Source organism: Eschrichtius robustus, chromosome 16 (assembly GCF_028021215.1).
Source record: "Eschrichtius robustus isolate mEscRob2 chromosome 16, mEscRob2.pri, whole genome shotgun sequence".
In the NCBI taxonomy this organism is placed as follows: domain Eukaryota; kingdom Metazoa; phylum Chordata; class Mammalia; order Artiodactyla; family Eschrichtiidae; genus Eschrichtius; species Eschrichtius robustus.
This window is the reverse complement of record NC_090839.1, coordinates 42331796-42356174: the sequence shown is the minus strand read 5'-3', so window position 1 is coordinate 42356174 and position 24379 is coordinate 42331796. Positions and strand designations below refer to the sequence as shown.

At 36.1% G+C, this 24379-nt stretch overlaps 2 protein-coding genes across 8 annotated transcripts in view; one reads left to right on the top strand and one right to left on the bottom strand.

The window, feature by feature from the left end:
• Positions 1-8601, bottom strand: part of NDUFAF5 (NADH:ubiquinone oxidoreductase complex assembly factor 5) — a 33214-nt gene extending 24613 nt beyond the window's left edge. For 4 of the 5 annotated variants that reach the window (XR_011076960.1, XR_011076961.1, XM_068565854.1 and 1 more), the window contains exons 1-5: positions 8350-8593; positions 6085-6125; positions 3257-3320; positions 1609-1656; positions 224-327 (exon numbers count right to left, since the gene is read on the bottom strand). Coding sequence is in view for 3 of the 5 variants with exons in the window: in XM_068565854.1 (XP_068421955.1) it covers positions 224-327; positions 1609-1656; positions 3257-3320; positions 6085-6125; positions 8350-8571 (479 nt within the window). In the remaining 2 variants the exon portion in view is untranslated. Of the gene's footprint in view, positions 1-223; positions 328-1608; positions 1657-3256; positions 3321-6084; positions 6126-8349 lie in introns of all 5 variants that reach the window. The other variant, XM_068565852.1, reaches the window with a different exon arrangement.
• A 118-nt stretch (positions 8602-8719) lies between these two features.
• ESF1 (ESF1 nucleolar pre-rRNA processing protein homolog) overlaps positions 8720-24379 on the top strand; it is a 58419-nt gene continuing 42759 nt past the window's right edge. The window contains exons 1-8 of one of the 3 annotated variants that reach the window (XM_068524459.1): positions 8720-8763; positions 9824-10505; positions 15772-16181; positions 16794-16907; positions 18880-18980; positions 19979-20131; positions 22396-22510; positions 24186-24333. In XM_068524459.1, coding sequence (XP_068380560.1) covers positions 9866-10505; positions 15772-16181; positions 16794-16907; positions 18880-18980; positions 19979-20131; positions 22396-22510; positions 24186-24333 — 1681 coding nt within the window. In that variant the 5' untranslated portion in view covers positions 8720-8763; positions 9824-9865. Of the gene's footprint in view, positions 8764-8789; positions 8841-8870; positions 8949-9823; positions 10506-15771; positions 16182-16793; positions 16908-18879; positions 18981-19978; positions 20132-22395; positions 22511-24185; positions 24334-24379 lie in introns of those variants that run through there. The other 2 variants (XM_068524461.1, XM_068524460.1) reach the window with 2 other exon arrangements.

Below are 24379 nucleotides of genomic sequence, written 5' to 3'. Positions count from 1 at the left end.
GGAAAGTTGGGGAGGAAAAAAATTTGAGGTACTATATCACTTATCTCCACTAGGGAGCATATAATCCATAATTCTTTAGTAGAGAAAACTGGTTTGTGACTTAAAATAAGTTATTAAGAATTTACTCTGTTATCTATTTTTTTACCTTATAATATTAAAACTTTATAGCATAAATTATCTATTTTTAACATATATTTTTTAAAAGCACAAATGGATTACCAACCTTAAACTGCTAACCACCAGATCAAATGTATTTTCTCTGAAGGGAAGAAATTCTTCATCAGCTAAAACACTGACAGTAGGAATTTCCATTTCTAAGGCATTTTTCTAAAAGTTAAAAAATAGAAGTTCTAAAACACATTTATATAACATCTTAATTATTAACTCAATCATTGTTTGTTAAACTTAAGTCAATGTTATATTTACTTGGTAGTTTCTAGTCCTTCCAAAAAATAAAAATTAAAAAAATTAAAAAGTTTCAGTGGAATAATTGAAGCCAGAAAACTGCTAGATGAAAATATGGGTGAACACTTTTATACTCTTAGATGAAAATGCCTAAGTAAACGTGACTCAAAAACCAGAAATTGTAAAGATTGATATACTTGATGATAAACTAATCAAAAACTTCTAAAAAGCAATAAACAATGTAAACAGTATATTTGGGAAAATATTTTTTAAATATATGCAGAAAAACTAATATCCCTAAAAAGCAAGTTCTTACAAACCACCTAGAATAAGAACATGTCAAGGTTAAAGTAGATAAAGGACTAAGGTACAGGCACATCATAAAAATTACTTACAAAATTCACAAATTGAAAAAAACCAATAGCCAAATACCAATAGTCAAAGACATCAAGAGCTATTTGGCTACTCTAGTAATCAAAGAAATGCAAATAAAAACAATGAAATTCTACTTGCTGCCTATTACATTGACAAAGACAAAATAAATGGCCCAGTGTTGCCAAAGAGAAGGAGAAAAGAATGCTTTCATTTAATTCTGTTCTTCAGTCTTTCTAAGGGCAGTCTGGAGATGTATATTAAAAATGTAAAGCTGAACATCAATGAATCCATACATTCCACTATTAGGAATTTATTCCCTGGGAGAAAATAAATCAAAATTGCTTTATATAAGGATGTTCATCACAGTGTTGGTTACTGAGATACTAGAAATACAACTGTCCTTCAATAGAAATTTAGCTAAATAAATCGTGGAATATTCATATGCTGGAATACTATATAGCTGTATAAATAGGTGTGTGTGTATATATATATATATACCATTCATTGATATAAAAGAATGGTATTCTATGAAAAATATGGCATGTTAGCATAATAATGTTTGTATAAAACAGTGTTGGAGAGATATTATATGCCTACAAGGTGGAGACCAAAATGTCACCAGTGGTTGCCTCTGAGTGGTGGGACTAAGGGTGATTTTTCCTTCCTCCATTATACCTCCTGTACTGTTTTACTTTCCTTTATGTGTGTTACATTTATAATCAGGAAAAAAACAGTAAATTTCATTTTGAAGGAAATAAAAATAAAGAAGTAAAGAACTAAAAACCAAACCAGGAGATCAGAAACCAATAGTATTAAAAAGCTACCTACCAAAGCATTTTCTGCAATGTCTGTTTGGAAAAACTTTCCAACAGTTTCCTGAAACAGAACAAAGTTGATCAGATAATACAAAAACAAAAAAAACCAGTAACAAATCAAACAAAACAACTGTTGAAATTACTAAAGGAAAAAGTGATAATTACAGATTAATTTTCAGCTTTGTAAGGGTATTTTTCTACATGTAATTAGTATGGTACACAAATACTTTTAATAACACATAATAAGTTACATAGAATTAAATATATGCAGTCAACCCTACATGTAATATATTTAACAATATTTAATAAAATGGAGAACACACGTATGAATAATCAGCATCCTTAATTTACTCCACTGGGTTAAGGCTATGTGTTAACTTTTCCATGGCATAATATGCTGACAGCTAGTCCCCACTCTTGTACCACAGAAGATCCCTCCTGCATACCATCCCCAAATTAATCTTTCTTAAACATCACTGTATCACATCCTACAGCTTTCTACCTCCACCTTCCCTCCTGCTATGCCCTTACTTCCAATGCCTATGAAACACCAATCCAGATTCTTTCAAATCCCAGGTCAGATTCTGTGCCCTTTCAGAAGCTTTTGATCAAATGAAACCCTACTGATTTTCCTTTCCCTTGACTCCTGTTGCAGTTTAATGACTGTACCATTTCCATGGCATTTACTATTATCAATAACAGTATTTGGAGAGGCTCATACACACCCCTCCTCCTGCCTTGGCTCAAGTGTACTTTTTTTCTAAGTAGATTTGATATAGAAATCCCACTTTAATCTGTGTCCAGCAGAGTGTGCTACATAGAGAGGCTAAAACAATTAATAAATGTTTTTTGGTCTGAATTACAAATTGAAAAATAAAATGGTATAAGCATTAATAAAGGCTACTTATATTTCATCACACACAAGATTTCTAACCAACTGATGAAATGAATATTTTTCATAGATAAAATATTAGCTTACTCACAACTTCCAAATGAACGTCAATGTGATTTTTATTGTGAATTATTAAAAATATTTGAACAGGGACTTCCCTGGTGGCGCAGTGGTTAAGAATCCGCCTGCCAAAGCAGGCGACATAGGTTCAAGCCCTGTTCTGGGAAGATCCCACATGCCGCAGAGCAACTAAGCCCATGCACCACAACTACGGAGCCTGTGCTCTAGAGCCTGCGAGCCACAACTGCTGGGCCCGTGCGCCTAGAGCCTGTGCTCCACAACAAGAGAAGCCACTGCAATAAGAAGCTCGCGCAACACAACGAAGACTAGCCCCCGCTCACCGCAAGTAGAGAAAGCCCGCATGCGGCAACGAAGACCCAAAGCAGCCAAAAAAATAAAAAAATAAATACATTTATAAAAAATATTTGAACAATGTGGTAATAAAGTACAATGTATCTTACATAGACTTAAACTATCAGTAGGAACACAGTATAAAATGGATTCAAAGAAAAGAAAAAATCATTTAAGAAAAAACTACTTAGGAATAGACACAAAACAACCACTGGTTCCATCACTTTAAAAATATAAAGAAATAAGCAATTCTGATATAATCAAAATCTAAATATGATACAAATTGATTAGGAAAGCCTTTCCTTAAAATTAGCCAATTTTATTTCTCAAAGTAAATTAAGTCATCAAATAAATATACCTTATTCAAATGTTGTGCTATGTAACCTCTTCCACAACCGACATCCAAAGCAAGGGGGAAATCTCTGAAAAACAGACACAGAAGTCATATTTATCTATAATAATACAGTCCATAAATAATTATTAAAAACTAATTTTCTTAAGTAAAAACATTTTAGTGAACACAGCTTTCAAAAAAGTTATATCATCTGCCTTTGCTGCCTTGCCTCACAAGGTGCATCCATCAGAGAACATACCAGACACGGCAAGTCTATCTGGCCTAGCCACTCACAGGACCTCACAACCAATAGCTTTCCATAAGGTTGCTCCATGATGTGGATGTGAAGAACTGATTTAGTGGGGGGTATTTTAATTTGCTAATATACCCAGATAAAGAATGAAAAGAAGTTAATGTAAATGAACATGAAAATATTTGGCATACCTATCAGGAACTTACTACTTATCCCTACTTCTCTAATTTGTGATGACTTAGAAATCATGTGAAATACCATGAAGTAGAACATGATAAACTAAAAACCAAACAAAATATCAACTAAATAACAGCTAACTTTTACTTAAATCTTACCAGGTTCAAAGCAGTGTGCTAAGTATGCAGAGTTAAGTAAGTCAATCCAAGGTCACTCAACTAATAAGCAGCAGTCAGAACTTGAATTCAGTCAGTTTGAATCCTGAACCAGAACTATTATCCCCTATGCAATGCTGTCTCCTCCAAATATATGTCATACTAAATCAGTTTACACATCCAATTGTGGGTCATAGGTTTAAGAAAAATTTGTGACAAAAATTTTTTAAATTTTATCCACTAATAACATTTTTCCTATTGGAAGCAAGAGTTCCTTTTCAATTTCTGTTAAAAACCTATGTCAAAAATATAGAACACCAGTACACAGCTGGAGAACCACTGGTGAGAGAACCATTTATTTACCTAATGTCCTCAATCTTGATTGTGAACACAGGCAGTGTGGCCTGGGGAAGCATATAGCCTTTGCAATCACAAAGACACGAGTTAGAATTCTGGGCCTGCAATTTACTGGCTCTGTGACCACAGACAAGTGATTTAATCTTGCTGGATCTCAGTTTCCCCATCTATAAAATGGAAAAGTTACTACCTTCCTCAGGGTTGGTATGAGAATTTTATGAAACAGTGCATGTAAAGTATTCAGCACAGTACAAATGTTCAACAATAGTTAGGACTTATTATTATCACCGACTTTAACAGTACTAAGTAGGCTTCAGATAGCACAAATAAGACATTTAATAATCTGTTGGATTAGTTTAAAAAAATAAACATAAGATCAGTGTTGACAATACAAGCTATTCTAATAATAGAACATTAGTGTAAGACATTTTAGACTGTTATTTTTAATAATTTAATTCCAGTTACTGTTATTTTAAGACATGCTTTTAGCCAAAATCACAGTTTTCTCCACAGACCTGTGTTTTGCTCAGTACTATGACATAAAAAGACTGTAAAATCCAATCTGACTTGGAAAATTTAATGTTTCATTTATTAAATTGCAAATGACCTAAAATCCAGGCAAATGAATGACTACAGTATAGAGAATTAGCTATTTTTCAGATTTTTAAAATAACGAAACCAATGAAACAGATGAAATGAGGGTGATTTTTGCAACAATGAAGAATTTTTTTTTTAAACTTTATGAAACTGATTCACCCCAAGACTCTTTTAAGTAGCCAGGATATATCCAAAATATGATTTCAAGAGTTTGTGATTTTACAAAATTCCCCTTTTTTGAATAGACAAATGTAATAAATTCATCCCATATTGGTTTAACTTAATGTGTGTCTCTTATACAAAAGAGCACAAAAAGTGATTTGCTAACATCACAGAGCAATTCTATAGCAAAGCCATTATTTAACTGTGGTTCCTGCCACCTGGCTGTAAACTCAAAGCTTTTGTTATGCCTAATATAGAGCAATGAATCCATCAAGGTTTTAATAATATTTGATGAAGGTGTTCTTTTCTCAAATCTGCCTCTATATAACTGTCATAAAACCCTTATTGCTATTAATAATACCTAAGATATAATGGCCAAAGTCTCATATAACTTGATGGGGGAACAAATCCAGGTAGACTCTCTCCTTCACTTACATGGTAAAAGGTTCTGTTATAATTTTAAACTTTTAAAGTTAGGTTTAGTAAATCTTAAAATTCACATGTCAATTATATCCATTTTTGGAGCAATCTTTCCATTACTCGCTTTTGACCAAATCAAGTGGAATAGCCATTCAGTCTTGGAGAGAAGCTGAGTTGTGCTTCCATTCATTCTTTTTTAAGACAACAATGAAGAAAAGAATACTTACTCTCTCAGACATAAAAAAAGGAGAGATCTAAGAGTGATTAAAATCACTAATCCTGGTAATAAATTCATCTAGATTCTGCCATTCCAGATATCAAGTTCTCAGCATTTAATTTCTCAAGCCTTCATTCAAAAGTTGATTGGGGCTTCCCTGGTGGTGCAGTGGTTAAGAATCCACCTGCCAATGCAGGGGACACAGGTTCGAGCCCTGGTCCGGGAAGATCCCACATGCCACGGAGCAACTAAGCCCGTGCGCCACAACTACTGAGCCTGCGTGCCACAACTACTGAAGCCTGCGCGCCTAGAGCCCGTGCTCTGCCATAAGAGAAGCCACTGCAATGAGAAGCCCGTGCACCACAACAAAGAGTAGCCCCCGCTCGCCGCAACTAGAGAAAGACCGCGCGCAGCAACAAAGACCCAACGCAGCCAAAAATAAATTAATTAGTATATTAAAAACATAATTAAAAAGAAAAGTTGATTGTATTTTATTATGACAATCATCACTTACCTGGCTATGTCATATACACGGTCTGCAATCCGACTTCCAACCTGACAGATTATAAGAGGCAATGAAGTTAAGACGAGTAGGTTTAACAGAGAAGTAACACTTTTTCCAGTATTCAACAATCCATAGGTTACTTATGTTTCAACATGTTAAGTTCCCTTTATCCCTTTTTCAATTTGACCTCAGCAACTTTCTTTTCAAATTCTGAATAGGAACATCATAAATTAAAGGAAACACACTGAGTTAATTGCTTCAGAAGTCAATTTAAGGAAAGAAGACTAAATACTATATATATATACATATATATACATATATATGTATATATATGACTTTATATTCCATATGATACAAGAATGCAAGGCCAAAGAGCAACAGGATACCCCAATTAAAAAAAAAAAATCAACAGGAACATAACAAGCATATTATTGTCTATAGATATTAGCATGAAGTATGTGAAAGTGAAAAATTAGTTAGCTGGGGATTATTATAGATCAATGTATAAGTGATCACTTAATAAAAACTCTATTATTTGATAACTACTAACAAATTCTGTGGAACTCCTAAATGAGTAAACAACTTTTCTGAGCAACATCTGCAAATTAGAAGTCAGCCAAATCTGAAGAAACCTTCTCAATCCCACCCTAATTTAAAAGAGGTCATAAGGTAGGCACCTCCGTTTTGCTGGGCTAGCTTCGTCTGGCAGGAATAAAGATGTGGGAGCCTAATATTCCACTCATTCCCTTATAAACATCCCAGAGTTTCTATTAGGACTTGAAAGTTCAGAACATATGTGTATTTGCTTTGGGGGGGGAAGGAGGGGTAAGGGAGGAGGGACAGCAGAAGTCTTTTCCCAGAGGACTCCACTGTGTACATCATTCCTAATATGAATACCTTCTGTTTATTATTTTTAAAAAAATTCCCATATACTTTATCTCATTTATTCTAGTCCTAAACACGGGTGAGGCCTCAGTCAAGTTGCAATCCAGGTGCTTTTCTTGGAGAAGAGTGGCTGGAAACTCACATCTTCTAAGTACATGTCACCATGAACCCTGAGGACAGAGTCACTCATCTGATCAGGCCAGGACTTGCACAGAGCTCTGCCCAAAGTAGGGGCAGTAAATGTTGGCTGCATTGGCTTGAAAGAACTCATTACACTTGATTTCAATTTCAGTCCATCCCTGAAGAAACACGAGGCCTGAGCTCTGTGCTGCCTGTCCAGAAAGCAGAAACCTGTTCAAGTCCCTAGTCCATCTAGGCAGAGAGGAAGAGGTCTCTCAAACCAGGACAGACAAATCAGAGATCTTAATTTATCTTAATAAGTCTTCCTAAAACACGAACCAGAGCCCATCACTCCATTGCTTAAAAGCATTCAACAGTCTCACATTCCTCTAGAGCCATGTTGGCCAACAGAAAAACAATCAGAGCTACATGAGCAACTTAAAACTTTCTAGTAGCCATTTTAAAAAGGGTAAAGAAATTAATTTTAACATTTTATTTAACCCAATATATCAAAAATAGAACTTCAACATGTAATCAATGTAAAAAGATATTAAGGAAATATTTTACATCCTCTGTTCACATTGTCACTGAAATCACGTGTATTTTACATTTACTGCCCATCTCAAAGGGACATTCAAGTGCTCAATAGATACATGCGGCCAGAAATGACCATATCGAATGGACAGCTGAGATGGAGAAGAAAATCCGAAGTCCTCACCCATTAAGGCCCTTGTAAGCTGGGCCCTCCCTGACCTCCCAATGGAGGTCCCTGGAAGCCTCAACAAGATCCTTTCGGCCTCAGGGGCTCTGGGTTTGTCTTTCCCTTTGCCTACAAGGCTTTTCCCCCCAGATCCCAGCCTGGCTAATTCCTCATCACGTCGTCTGCCCGAGCGGCCTTCCCTGACCAGCGCAGTCACCTTACTACTTCACTTTGTTACCTGGTCTTACTTCTTTAGCTGAAATTATATTTTTTTGTTCACTGTCTCGCCTCCCACAAGAATGAAATCTCCTGAGAGCAGCGGTCTTACTTTGCCCTGGTCACACCTGTAATACAGGCACCATCTGCCGAGGTTATGAATGAATGAAGAGCAACTTACAAACACCGGCGCCCGGCCGCTGGGAGACTACAGTAGAGGCCCAGACAGGCCGGTCGGCTGCTCAAGGTCACACAGCGAGGTGGGGGCGGCCGGGGCCTGGCCGGAGCTCCCGGACCCGAAGCCAAGGCTCGGCGCCGCCCTCCCCGCCGTCCCCGCCGTCCCGCTGACTCACCTCCTCCTTCAGGTAGTCAAACTTTATCCGCTCAGGCTGCCGGGCCGCCCAGTTCTTCTGTTTCCTCTTCAAATCCCGATCGAATATGTTTAGGGATCTGGGCGAGGCGCTGCCCAGGGAAGAGACGCCGGAGGCCACCTTCCTGAAGCCGACGTTCTTCGCGGGGACCCCCGCCGCTGGAGGTCGCCGCCACTGGGGCGGGAACCTGGTCAGCCGCAGCATCTCCAGCGGCGACGCCGCTTGCAGGCGCATTTATCGTGCGCATGCGCCGCGGCTTCAGCGAGGACTCTGGAGAGCTTCGCCGAGGGAAAGCGGAAGAAGTTTGGCCCAGTTCGCGTGCCATTACGGCTGCGCGTCACGCTGAGGATTGTGGGAGTGAGGGCTGACGTGAGGCTCGGAGAGGTCTCGGAGTTGGTGAGTGGGGTTAGGTTCCAGAAAAAGGGCTTGTCGAGGGGGCAGAATCGGTCTGTGACTGGGTCTCCGTCGGATTCGTGAGAGCCGCGCTCTTCCTCCTTGCCTTTCCGATTTCTTTCTTCAGGCTTTCTTGCTCTTCCTCCGGGTCGTGTTGAGGGACCTCAGCCCCAAAGCGGCTCTCTGAGGTTTGGGAGTTGGGAAGGAGATCCTAGTTCCGGGGTCACCCTGGTGTTCCCCGCGTTAGAGGGTGGGTAGAAGGGGAGGATGGGCTACAGAGATGAGGGCGGGCGTCGGAGATGAGGTCAGGTCGCCTTCCCCTCTCCGAATATCTGGAGTGTATCAAGTGCTTTCGTTCTAAACATTTATACGCATTAGCTCTAATAGTTGAATGAAATGGTACCTACCCTACCCCATAAGGCTGTTCAGAGGGTTAAATGTTTAATTGTATGAGTGCATCATAGTCAGGCCTTGCTTTTGAAACAAAGCACTACTACCATGTATTTATTAACTAGAGTGAGACTTCACCAGATTCATGAAGGGTGGTAGTATATAAAGGGGGAACTTTGAGCTAAACCTGAATTGATTTTGGTCTGTTTAGTTAGGAGACTAGCCACGTAGAAGTAAATGCTGTTCCGGGTAGAATGAAGTAAGGATTAACGGAGAGAATGGGACCAGAACGTGAAGAAACAAATAAGACCAACTGAGACTTAGGAATTTTTTGTTTTTAACTTGTAATACATACAAGTATACAAGTAGAAATATAGGATATCTAAGTGAGGGCAGTTGGCTAGTAATCATTTGCCCCCCTCCATAAAGACCTGGAATTCTGCTTGATTTTGCCTTAAATTTATTTCTGCATATGATCTGTACTCAAAAGAAGATATTCTGATAGTTTTTTATTTTCTGCATGTGACTCAAAATGAGTTTGGGAAAGGAAATTAGACCTGTTACTTTTATTTTACTTACATTTACCTTAGAATACAGTATTGTGAATTAATATTTTCCCAAAGCATCTTATTTAATTCTATTAGTAACCATTCATTATTGTTTTATTTTTTAGTGTTTGGTTTCTTCAAGCATTTGCCCAGTCAGACATTTAAAAATGGCATCCAAACAAGAAATAATGAGTGACCAGCGGTTTAGGCGGGTTGCAAAGGACCCGAGATTTTGGGAAATGCCAGAAAAGGATCGAAAAATCAAAATTGACAAGAGATTTCGAGCAATGTTTCATGACAAAAAGTTCAAATTGAATTATGCTGTGGATAAAAGAGGACGCCCCATCAACCATAGCACTACAGAGGACTTGAAGCGTTTTTACGACCTTTCAGATTCTGATTCGGATCTCTCTGATGAAGATAATAAAGCATTGAACCAAAAGAAAATGAAGAAGAAAAAACCCCAGACTAAAAACGAAAAAGAATCAAAAAATCTTGTTGAGGAGAAAAAGAAAGAAACCAAGAAAATTAATCAAAAGGATTCTGGAAAGAAGAATGATTTAGATAACTCTGGGAGAATTCAGAAAATGAAAACCTCGTGCAAATCTAAGAAGATAGAGTCAATAAGTCCCAAGAACGATAGCAAAGAATTTATACAAAAAAGTACAAAAGGGAAAAAAGCCATTGTTCAACATAATATAGACTTGTTTCCCAAAGGAAAATTAAGAACAGTAGACTCAGGCACCTCTGAAATTGCGCAGTCTCCCAAAGTCAAGTATTCTGAGACAGGAAGAGAAATACAATCAGGTTGGTTGGAAAGAACTAAAGATTCTTTGGTATTACATTACTTATTTTTATACTGGTCTTTTAAAAAAGGAAATATATGTAATAAGTATTTTCATAGTATCATAAAAGTGGTCAAATGCTTATTTGGAAGTATAAAGCTATGAAAGAAAAAATACCATATGATAATGAATTTTTGATTTGATGCTATAATGGCTAGAAGAGAGACAAATAAAAATTTAGATCTTGAGGCTAAACAGTGATTCTGATTTGTGGTGGGCACTAGTGACAGCTAGGTCCTCCAACCAGATAAAATGTTACATGGTCTCATCACAGGATAAAAAGAGGTGTGTCTGAAGAAGGTAAGTAGAGTTGGGTGCTCATTCCTTCCTTCATTCATTCAACTCCTTTTAGTAACTAATATGTGGCAGATAGAACATTGAGTAAGACATGATTCCCCCATCTCAGGGCTACTGTTAGTGTATATGACACCTGTGCAAATTAGAAAAAGAGGTGCCCTTCTGGACACACAGCACTTCCAGAGCTCACAGTTTGGTGAGGACAGCACCTTTGAGGGAGGTACAGGTTCTTTTCCCCTGAACAGACACAGCACTCCTGCAGGGTGTATGGCTTGGTGATTGGAGTTTGGCCTTGATTTCAGCCCTTCTTGACCCTTTGCAGATCACCTTTTGCAAATAACAACCTGCTAAACTCTGTGCAGTGGCACTGGTCTAAAGCAGTACTGTCCAATAGAAATATATAATTTTGAATTTTCTAGTGGATACTTTAAAAAGTAAGAAGAAACAGGTGAAATTAATTTTATTAATATATTTTATTTAACCTAATATATCAAAAATTATTTCAATATGTAATCAACATAAAAAATGTAATGGGATATTTTATATTCTATTTTCATACTAATAGCAAGTTGGATGAGCCATCTTTCAGGTACTCAATTGCCACATGTGGCTGCTGGCTACCTTATTGGACAGTGCAGATCTAAAGCAGAAGAAATTAATCAGAACCATAATACAAAATAGAGTAATTTAAAGTGCCATAGAAGAACAGGGCTTTGAGAATTCGGAGGAGGAGGTCACTCAAGATATGGTAATCAGTAAAATTCATAGGTGAAGTGCTGTTTTGGTTGGGGTTTGGAAGAATTAAATTTGGGATTCAGAGTATTCTACATGGAAAGAACTTTTTGATCAGAGATACGGTTGGGCTTGCTCAGAAGAGATCAGTATTCCCATTTGATTAGATAATAAGGTGTCTGAAAGGGTGAGCGAATAATAAAGCTAGAAATGGTTGTTTGAAGCTAAGTGAGAAACATCTGACTCTAGTTCATGTTTACAAGTTTTCTAAGCTTATTAACGTGCTGCATCACCTCTGGCAGCAGGAAATTTTGAGTGTTGGTATTGCTGATGGTTGATGTTGTAACTGAAAATTGGTAATGTTCAGATAAGCCAGACAAAGGCTGGCTGTGATTACAGGACCCAAGGAAGGTAGGCATCAGGAAGAGGCAGAGAGAAGTCTTGACAGGCCTCTGGGAAGGTAGGAAGTATCAGGCAGTGGACAGAATTCTAAATAGCAGGGACTAGGGGTCAGGGGTGAGATTTGTAGTGGAACCAGACAGCAAACTGAGGTATAGGGACAAGGGATGCAAGTCTGGTTACTGAAAGTGGAGAATAAGATCAGGCTGGGAACAGCAGCAAGGTTGGCTTGATGCTGAGTTTGTGAGCGAAGTTAGTCTAGCATCCTTCAAATTTCACTAAATTTAGGGCATTAGATTAATATAACATATCCATATAATCCTTGGGGTTGATTTTACAGAATCTTTTGACGTATCTTTTTAAATTTAATTTTCTCAGTAACCATGAGAAATTAGGATATATTCATTAGGAAACAAGTGATCTATGTGAGGATACACAGAGCTGGGCCAGTAACTCAGGTCTTTGACTCTTTCTACCCCAGCATGTTGTTTGCTGTAATTTACATTGGTTCCACAGTCTAGAAAAAGCATTATCTGTAAGTAGAGATCAAGTGACTCCACCAGCACTATCTTTTTTTCTTTATTCATTCATGACTTATCATTCCAGCAAGTACTGTGTACAAGGGGCTTTTTAAGTGCTATGAGGTAAAGATGATGTAAGGAGTTGCAGTTTAATATTACGTATCATTTTAAAATGTTGATGCCCAGCACTTGCACTCCTAAGAATTTATTTTAGGTAAACAATTGGACATGTGTTTAAAGAATTGTGCATTATAGCATTGTTTTTAAAATTTTTTAAATGGTAACATAAAATCATTAGGGGATTGATTAAATAAGTTATGATATATCCAAATATGTTCATGACATAAGAAGTTTGAAAAATAGGTTACATGGGAATTCCCTGGTGGTCCCAAAGTTAAGACTCTGCGCTTTCACTGCTGAGGGCACGGGTTCCATCCCTGTTCAGGGAACTAAGATTCCCGAAAGCTACGTGGTGCGGCCAAAAAAAAAAAAAAAAACATAGGTTACAAAATAGAATAAATGGTATGACTAGCTACTTAAATTAGTGGGCATATCATAGAAAACAAATTTAGGGAGTTATGTACCAAAATAACCACTCAGTTATCTCTGAATGAAAAATTACTAGTCATCTTTATTTTCTTTGCTCAACCATATTTTCTTAATTTTTTACAGTGAGCATTCATTACTTTTATAATCAGAGGGAAAATGATAAAGCATTTTTTTAAAGTAGGTGAATAATAGTAGTGTTTATAGTCACTACTAGAGCAGTACCATCTAGGAATAGAGGCAGTTACTTATTTTTCTATTCCCTCACTATTTAGAATAAGGCTTTGTACAAGGTAGGCTCTGAACAAACGTTTAGTGAATGAATAAATATTCTGAATGTACTTGATATTGTCAAAAATTTTAAAATACTAGATCTCTTTAAGTCTCCCATGTATCAATTTATTATACAACCCCAAATGTGATATGTGTACCATTGTCACGTGAGAAGATGTCATATGTCAGGTGATACTCAAACTTTTTTTATATTAATAGTTACGTAGTTCAACATCTCAGGTAAAAAAATGTAACCACCATATCACGTTTGTGGCTTCAGGGATATTGTTTAGAACAAGCTAATATTTTTAATTAAAAAAAATTCAGCTTCATGAAAAATATCAGTGACAGGCAAAAATCATGAAAATTGTATAGTAATAACTGAAGTTTGAGAAATATTGCAATATTAGATAGAGCTCTATCCCCAAGGTGTTATTTTAAGCAGGTTGCTTAAAAGTGAATTCTAATGCGTATCTAATAGTAACTTTCTTTCACTATCATGGTGGTGTTTTTCTGATCCCATTTATAGAACTTATGATAATGCCTTTTTTTGGCTTTTTCACATCTACTAGTTAGTTATCTTTTATTACTCCCCCCTCTTGTGGTACTAAAATAAAGCTCAGTTCCTACTTTCCTCCTAACAAAACTCCTTTTCATTTGGTCTCAGGTCGGGCATCCTTTTGAAGCCTTCCTTATTATAAATACCTCTCTGCCGGCAAATTTAGGTGTTTCTCTCTGTGGTGCTTTAGAACATAATTTCATAAATCAGTAAATGATTTCTTTTGTTTATGAGCTCATGAAGAGCATGGGATCATGTTATAAATCATCTCCCTTTTTGGTCCCCCCAGCTCAATTCTTTGTACATAGTACTCAATATTTGGTCAGTGAATGACTATTATAAGATTATAGGACCACTTATAGGCTCTATCCACTTAAAACCTGTGAATCAGAAACATAAGCTCCAACTTAAAGATGAATAAGATATATAAGATATATCTATACTCACACAGATATGCACAGAATAGATAGAAGCATATGATTGTTTTAGAAATAGGAAATCAGTCCTCTCTGTGTATAATGAGGGCCAAAAAAAAACCCAGTTTAAGGTGAAACCAGTCTTTCACTCATATATTGCTAACCATAAGTCAGTTGCAAACTTTAAGATGTAGCAGAAAAGTTATTATTTTGCTCTCTTCATAAGTGATCTTATCCACATCACAACTTTTGTTATTATATACAAGAATCAGTCAAAAATTTTATCTCCAGCTCAGACTTCTCTGAGCTGTAGACTCATACAGCCAACGGCCTTCTCTATGTCTCCTCTTAGATGGCTCAAAGGCACTTCCAGTTCAACATATCCAAAACCAAATTCATGATATACCTCCACCAAACAAACTTGTTCTCTTCCATCATTACCTCTTTTTCTGTCTGTCCATCTAACTAACTAGCTCCTTCTGCAAGCCAAGAAGCTAGGACTCATCTTTGATACTGCCCAGATTCCCCATATCAAGCCCCTGTCACTGATTACTGTTGGTCTTACCTCCTGACTCTGAAAGTCAAGAGCGACTCACTCCTCTACATCTTTCCTGCCACCAACTTAGTGCTACCTTCATTTCTCGCTAGGAATACTGTACTAACCTTTTAATTCTTTTTCACATCCACTCTTAACTCCCTCTAGTCAGGTTTTCTACACCGTTGCTGAGGTGATCTCAATATGCAAATCTGATGATGTCCCTCCTTCTGAAAATAGCAGTGGCTTCTCATATGTTTTTATGATAAAGTCCAAAGCTACATGGCACCTACCTAACTCTTCAGTTTCATTTTCTACTTGACTTCTGTACAAGAAGACTTCTGGCTATCTGTAATCCAGACATGCTTGCCAGCTTTTTTCTATTAGTGGATCTTTACATATGCTTTTCTTGCTATTTGGAACATTTCCTTCACCTATTAGTCTAACCCTGACTACTTAGTTCCTCTTCATCCTTCTAGTAGCAACTCGTTTATCACCTACTTAGGAACCCCTATTTTGTGCTCTCATAGCATCTTGTAACGTTTCTTCTTGACACTTATCCTAGTTGTAATTTCATTTTTTTATGTGCATTGATTTGATTGATTTTATTTGATCAATAACTGTCCATCTATCCTCTTCACCTGACTGGAAGCTTATTGAGGGCATTGATTGCTTCTCTTTTGCCAATGGTAGTATATTGAGTACCTAGCACAGAGCAGACACTCCATAAATATTGAATGAGTATATGAATCTACTTGTGTGATCTGGGTATATATTAAGATTTCTATTAAATAACTTGGTTAGGCATGAATTTTGCTGAATTTATATTTTCCTTTAGTCTGTTTCATAGAAATTATATTTTTACTGGATTTGAGGTCAAAATAACTTGGATTTAATTTAATTCAGTGTTTACGTTTTCTTAATTTCTCCCACCTTTGACCTTTTTGCAGTGGTTCCATTCATAATGGCAAGAGACAGTGATGGTCATGAAAACTCAGCAAGTGGTAAAATGTTTGACAAAGAAGCTCTGGAGGAAGATTCAGAAAGTGCTAGTGAAATAGGAGGTGATGAAGAATCTGAAGATGAAATTACAGGCATTTGTAGAGCTGTTGCTGCTGATCTTCATGATGATGATGGTGATGATAATGATGGAGGGAATGAAAATGATGAGGAGGAAGATGAAGATGAGGATAGTGAGGATGATGATGAAAGTGACAGTGGCCCCGATCTTGCGAGGGGCAAAGGCAATATAGAAACTAGTTCCGAAGATGAAGAAGATGTGGCATATTTACTTCCAGAGGAATCTGGTTTTGAGCATGCTTGGAGAGAATTAGATAAAGATGCTCCTCGGGCTGATGAGGTGACCTTTTGAATAAATAAGATTATTTGTCAAGAGTACAGTACAAGTAGCTGTTATAGATGGTAGGATTGATGTCATTAAATTAACAAGGAAAAGCTTTATTGGTAAATAATACTCTTGATGATGATTCTGATTAAAACTTCTTGATACAGAATATACCTATATAAAGTACATGTCTGTCCAAGCAGATAGGGATGAACTTCTATATAAATAATTAAAAGTCACATGAAACTTTTAGAAAATTCTTGTTTTAACTAGGAGTTTATATTTCAGTTCCTACTGCACCTATTAGAAATGCTGTAGATTAATATACTCAACTTTCCTACTTATGGGTGGCAGAATAGCTTAACAAACTTGGTGGTTAAAGAATCAGCTTGTCATCGTGTTCTGATTCAAGAACTAAGAACCAATAAGAGAAAGTGCTTTTCTGTTGACAGTTTTACTTTTGTGTGACTCATCTGAAGTTTTCTCTTACATATTGAAACCACTTAAATACTATATTAATGATTTCAGGATTTGGGGAAAAGAAGGCATTATATTTTTACTATCTTAATTTTGCAAGCATTGGGAATGATATAGATTATGTCATATTTAATTTTTCTCATTTCTTAGATTACGCATCGATTAGCAGTTTGCAACATGGACTGGGATAGATTGAAGGCAAAAGATTTGCTGGCTCTGTTCAATTCATTTAAACCTAAAGGAGGTGTTATATTTTCTGTAAAGGTGAGAATTGATTTTATTTTGAAGTAAATATTTCTAAGCATTCTAAGTTAAATCTCTTTTTTTAAAGTTTTCCTTCTAAGGAAAATAATCTGGAAGTTGTCCAGTACAGTTAAGGCACAAAACTGATATAATAGGTATGAAAGTAAGAAAGGAAGAGGTAAAATTATTGCTCGGTTATATGATTGTGTTTAATTAAAACAAATCAACTGAAAAGCTGTTATAATAAAGCTCAGTAAAGGGACAAGGTATAAGATAAATATTAAAAAAAAATGCTTCATTACTAGCATTAACAAGAAGAAAAATTAGCAGCAGAAACATGTAAAAGCCTTAGAAATTACCTTAAACAATATGACCTATATGAAGTAAGCTGTTACTCTTGATAAATAATACTTGAAAAACTTAAATTTTGAGATACCATATTTCTAGAGAGCCCGCACAGGTATTAAGACTCCAGGCTTTGTACTATGACAGACCTATATTCAAATCTTGATTCTGATACATGCTGTATGATCTTGTGCATTTTATTGATTAATTTCTCAAATGTGTTTTCTCCTCTAAGTAGATACAACAGTAGTATTTTTTAAGGTAGTGGTAAGGATTAAATGAAAAGGAGATCACGCTAAGTATTTAGTACAGTGCCTGAAACAGCTCTAAATTACTGTTGTTCAGTTTAAATATTTAAGATGTCAGTTCTGCAGTTTTAGTATAGTTTCAATCAAAATCTCAGTTCAAATGAAAGTTAAGAAAAAGGTTACCATTAATCATCTAAAAGAATAAACAAGTGAGAATGACTCACAAGTTTTAGAGAAATCATACCAGTATAAAAGGATTCACCGTACCAGTTACAATATCTCAACATTTTATAATGCTACAGAATTTAATAGCTTTGGGTAAAAGTACAGGGACAACTTGATGGAATAGGTAGATAGAAGAGTTTGTATGATAATTTAGATCAAAATAAACTTCTTGAGTACGTGGTATTGGAACAAATGGACAAGTCCTTGTGTGGAGAGCTTAGTGCAGATCCTCATAATAGCCCCAAATGATAGCCAGATGAAATAAAGAAAAAAAATTTTAAACTTCAGGTAGAATAAAATAGAATGGTATTTTTGTTAAATCTTGTGTTTTAGGAGATGGGCAGTAGGAATCTCTAGACTTACAAAGAAGAAAAAAAATACAAAGAATCAACAGATGTAAGCATACATACTAAAAACTTCTGCATTGAAACCTATTTTATGCAACTTAGATGAGTAAGAAAAACTTGGATCCCCTAGTGGATAAATTAGATATTTCAAACAACTCAAAAAAGTGTACATTAGTTAATAGATGAATATTAAGCCCAGTTGTATCAAAACAATGCAGATTAATACAATTATATTTCTTGAATCTCAAAAGTAGCCAAGATAGAAAAATACCAAATTTAGGCGAGTGTGAATCCTTCTTATACCAAGACTATATCTAACCTGTGTGATAAGATTGTCATCAGTTCTTTTTTATTTAAAGAATTTCTTTAAAAGAAAGCATTGGATAAGCGATATGATTTTAGGGATAAGATAGGGATTACAAAATTATTTTTCTTCATTGTTTTATATATTTCTTTAATCATTTTAATATATCTCATTTAAATTATTTAATCCAATCATTTTTACACGTGTGTGTGTGTGTGTTTATGTATCATTCCTTGAACTTAGAATCTTGTTGCACTTTTCTTAATTTTTCCCTTAGAACCCAGAATGTATGGAGGAGATATTCTATTTTTGTTCCCAAGCCCACATCTGTTAATCCCCAGCCAAAATGACTATTTTTAAGATTATTCCTCAGGATGCTTTAGCTTCCTATAGTGGGTTTGGAAGTGAAGCATTCTTGCTGTTTTCATTGAGTCCAGTTGTTTAGAGTTCCTGACCTTGACAGGTCTGTATATTATAAGAAAAGGGAAATATAAATTACATTAATCTTATTTTTTTGTGTTTAGATATATCCTTCAGAATTTGGAAAGGAGAGGATGAAGGAAGAGCAAGTTCAAGGACCAGTAGAGTTATTAAGCATTCCTGAAGATGCCCCTGAAAAGGACTGGTATTAAAACACTCTAGAAAATAAAACTAAACCTCATGAGTTTGTGTCACTAGTTCAGAATTCTGGTCACTTTAATAGTTGGGACTAAAGTTTACACTTGTGCCATTCATGGTTAAAACAGGTTGCAAAGCAGGTTAAAGTCTGTCAGAAGTGGCACACTATTCCAGTAACATTTTTTGTGTGTATTTGTATTTCTATATTCATGAAAATTATTATTGCAGTTTTAAAAACATGTCATGATTAAACTGATTTAGGGGTCTCAGCCTCATTGCCCTGAATCAGTAAGTTTTGCTTTTTTTCTAACATGTTGCTTTTTATGTAAATGGCATTGAAACTATTTGCCTTCAAATTATGTAATTTCTCTTATTTAAGGATTAAATAGAAAAATACAAGAATAGTAGAAAAAGTTCTTAATCATCGTAATGTAGTATAGAAAAAAGTTTAAGGTAGTTTTTAATCCACTAGGTGGCGCTATATGTGCACTTAATAAAAATTGGTGGCAAAAGAGAGCAGATGAAGACCCTCAAAGAATATGCTATAGTTAAGTAAGTTGAATTTACACCATGTAGACTTGACAACACCTAAATAAAGTTTTACAAGATCAGTAATTTCTTTATAATAAAAGCCAGTGCTTTCCTAGAATATTTTATAATACAGTGATCCTCTCCAGTGGTTTTACTTGAGAAGGCTGTACGTGATAGCAAAACAAACAAAAAATAGCTATTCTAAGAATTAAAATCACAGGTAAGCACATGTAGTTCTTGCTTTCCTTTTCTAGATATCAAATTCCAGTCAAAATCCCTGGTCTGTACCTTGTCAAAATAATAAATTGGCTTAAGTATTTAATGTTCATGAAGGCAAAATCATAAAGGAAGGTTGGATTGGAATAAAAACCAGTTTGTAATATATTTTTCTTGGAACAATTACATTTATTTTTTAAAGGGAGAGAGTATTTGTGTTCTTGTTTAAGTAAGCCTAATGAGCTTTTCCCCTTTTAGGACCTGTAGAGAAAAACTGAGAGATTATCAATTCAAACGACTGAAGTACTATTATGCAGTAGTAGACTGTGATTCTCTTGAAACAGCCGCTAAAATTTATGAGGATTGTGATGGCCTGGAATTCGAAAGTAGTTGCTCATTCATAGATCTAAGGTAATCTAGTATGTGTTGTACCAATTTAATCTTGCAGCACAACGTGTTTATAAGAATTGAAATACTAGAACTGGTAGTGCTCTCTGTCCTTTCACATTCTAAGAGGATTTTTTGCTTTTGGTGAACTCTCTTGTAGAACATCACTCTTAAGAAAGAAAACTGGAATGAGAAAATGCTAAAGTATTAGGTATGAGTCACCTCACATTTATGTCCTTGCAGATATGTCAGATATGTTTTTAGGATGATGGGTTTTATGTAGCGATATTTCTTTGCAACTCTCTTTTAGAACTGGGAACCAGGGTGAAGTAACTTTTTAAAAAGCATTGAGGTGGAGGCAAAGGAATTTGCTTGTAATAAACTAGTATCTCTTGATCTGTGCCATCCAATACAGTAGTCAGTAGTCATATCTGGCTTATTTACATTTATTTAATTAAAAATTTAAAAAAGTTTAAACTCATTTGCTTAGTCACACTAGGCACATTTCAAGTACTTAATGACCACATGTTGGGCAGAACAGATACAGAACTTTACCATCATCACAGAAAGTTCTTTTGGGCAATGCTGCTCAGTGAATGGTGTTGCTGGCTTTATCTTCAGACTTGGGCATTATTTCCACCACGTGCTCAGGCTTCACTGACCCAAGCTGAAAAACCTTAGGTGTTTGGGAATGTCTGTTCTAAGGAAACTGGGAAGCCGAACTACTGTACCATTTTATCATTAGCCTAGTTCTTTGAACCCAGTGAACCATTCTACTGAGACATTTTCAATAGAAATCACTTGTTTGTATCCAGGTTTGTTAGCGGCTTTGTTCTCAAAATGAAATATTTTAGGAAAAAAAAATGCATCAATTGATAATCACTGTGGCTTTCACACTTCAAAAGCATTCCAACTTGTAGAAAAATACAAGTAAAATTTATTGTATTGATAATTTAGGGTAAGAGTTTAGCATGCTTAAGTATATAGCAAGAAGGGCATATCTCATCAAACAAGACATTTTCTTTTTTCTGTTAACAGTTTCAAAAGGAGGTACTTGTTTTGGATATATAAATAGTAGTTACCAAACATTTGTTAGAATGTCAAACTCTGCGTATCATGAGTTCATGTTCACATGTTCTTTTCAGGATCATTTTATTCTTTCTGTTTCCTTTTGGGGACATTTTCATGCAGTATTAGAATAAGCTCTGGCAGTACCTAGAAAATAAGATCAATGACCATGGAAAAACTTATATTCCCTGTTTTATTTTGTCATATGTAACTTTGTAAAAGAAAATGGAATTTTCTGCTGCCATCCTGTTATCTAGGGCAGGGGTTCCCAATCCCTGGGCCGCAGGCTGGTACTGGTCTGCAGCCTGTTAGGAGCCAGGCTGCACAGCAGGAGGTAAGCGGCAGGCGAGCAAGCGAAGCTTCATCTGCTGCTCCCCATCGCTCCCCATCGCTCGCGTTACTGCCCTAAGCCTAACACCCCACCCCCACCCCCCGTCCGTGGAAAAATTGTCTTCCACGAAACCGGTCCCTGGTGCCAAAAAGGTTGGGGACCGCTGATATAGACCTAATGAACCTTAATTATTCATTCCTCCCCTCAAAAATGCAATATACAGCAGGTGCTTTTTCATGTGTGGAAATAAAATCTCCTATATAAATTACAAAACCTAAATATAATAACCATGGATCATTTCTCTTTGCTTTTTTCCTCCCATTCCTTAGCCTGATGCCTAAGAATTGTCAAACAATTACAGTGGCTAATTTACATTTAACAACGATTTATTTGTGGAAAAAATTATAAAATTGTTAAGATTTTTTTAGTCTTGAAGAATCAACTTTAAGCTTTTCCTTATTTTCAGTGACACCTCAGATCTATGATACTTTATATTCAGAGCACTTACCCATTAATAATTCTATTTGATCTTCAGAATATCATATAGCAAGCCAATGACTGAGCTATCAGGAGTCTAGGTCTTTTTGAAACATGAGGGAGCCATATGTGTTTACACCTGACTCATATTAACTGACTCATAACGCAGGGTTTCTGCCTACACAGACTTCACTCAAATTTGGTGGAATTACAGATTTATAGCTTAGGAATTTCAGAAATTTTGTGCCAAGATTATTTCTAACATTGTTTGCTTCATCTACATGTGTGTTCTGTAGAATCTCTTATATGGTGTGTATGTATACACTATACCTAATTAGAAGAGAATCTAAACTCTGGTTGTTTATCACTGCAGCATATGTTTAAATAAATGTTTTTTTTCTTTGTTTCTTAGGTTTATACCAGATGATATTACTTTTGATGATGAGCCCAAGGATGTAGCCTCAGAAGTGGATTTAGCAGCATATAAGCCAAGATATTTCACATCTGCTGCAATGGGAACATCAACGGTATTTCTTAACTTTAGAAAATATATAGCTGGACTCCATTTCTTTAAGAAAAGAGTTATTTACTTACAGCATCTTTAGAAATGGAAAGGATTCAAAATTTTAAAGCTTAAGTACAAATAGAAATCAACCACAGGTGTATTTGCATTTTTATCTCCCACATGTGTTGGAACCTATTTTCAAATTTTTGTTGTGCCTTTAAGCCTGAGTCAATTACCTGCAAATGTTTCTTTTTTCTCTTCTATCTTTCCCATACAGTGTTACTTAACTAGATTCTTTAATAAGTAATATGTTAGTTATTAATATCCTAGGGAGTAGGGGTAAGGAGGTAACAGATTACTTCAAATCACAGTTAAAACCAGTGGAAATTTAAAATAGAAACACATTTTTTCTGCAGATATGATCCAAAATTCTAAAAACAATTGAAGTAGAATAATTCAGGACTACTAGATGTCACATTAATGCTTAATAATGAACAACCAAAAGATTTTTATTGAATTAGTTTGTTACTTAGCTGCCTAGTTTCTGTGCTCTTCTACTCCATATACCTTCTATCCACAGCTGGACTCTGCAGCAGCCATACAGGCTTCTCATTGCCTTTCTTGTGACAAGCCACTGTGCTCTTCTGAGGATAGGCCAGTGGCAGAAAGAGAGCTGCTGTATCTGTCACTTGCAGCCTGTGGGTACTGTGTGGCCTTAATTAGTTACTGAGTACAGGGAAACCCCACCAGTATGCAGTAAGTGAAGTCTAAAAGATTCAGTCACATAAAATGCAGGATCATGTTATTTTCAAGACTAAAAAATGGGCAAGCCTATCCAGCCAGCCAGTCTGGAGTTTCTACGGTCTGGCTGTATCACCCACATCTGTTCCAGTTCCATCAGTGGTTTTGTGGTTATCACCTCAATCTTAATTATCAGAATAAGAATAATTCTGAATGGTGACTAGCTGGAATTTCTCTGACAATGGCAACTATTTTAAGGATTGGATCTCTTGGTGCCCATTTTGTTGTCTGGAACTGGAAAGATTAGCCTGAGGGGGAAAAAAAGCAAGGATGTGGGACCCGCCCTGTCATGAAGATTAAACCTCTAACTGGACTCTGAGAATGGGGGCTGCATAGAGGACAGGAGCCAATCACAAGACCGATGATGTTATAGATGAATTCCTGTGTCGTGGGGGTTTACTGTACTTCCAATGAATAGATGCCTTTTTCATCAGTGGCTCTTAATCTCTTTTGGAAAATGGACCACACTGAGATTGTGTTGAAAGCTTTATCAGCAAATTTCAGACAGTTTGTAGACCTCCTGAAATGCCTAGAACTCCAGGTGAAAAACATGTCTTGACTCATTCATAGTAATGTTACTTATTTCACTAGTGCATTTTCTTGTTTCTTTTCACCACAATCAGTCCATACACTGATGAATTTTTACTCCAAATAATAGAGTACCTTTCATATAGTAAAGAGTTAGGAGGATGAAGGCACAGGTTAATTGAAATGGTTCCCTTTCCACAGGTAGAAAACTTTTCATTAAGCATGTTATTTATTATTTGTTTTAGCATGTCTTAACTTTTTTAGTTTACTGTTAAACATACAAGTTAACGATAAATATTCTTTAACAAGTTTGGGTTGCTGACATTTCCATTTTTATTTGTTGTTTTTTTCTTATTCATTGGTGAAAGGTGGAGATCACTTGGGATGAGACAGATCATGAAAGAATTACAACACTCAACAGGAAATTTAAAAAGGAAGAGCTTTTGGACATGGATTTTCAAGCCTACTTAGCTTCCTCTAGTGAAGATGAAGAAGAGATAGAAGAGGAGCTACAAGGTACTGTTCATCTTTTGGTGTTCTACATTTGTAAGCATTTAGATAC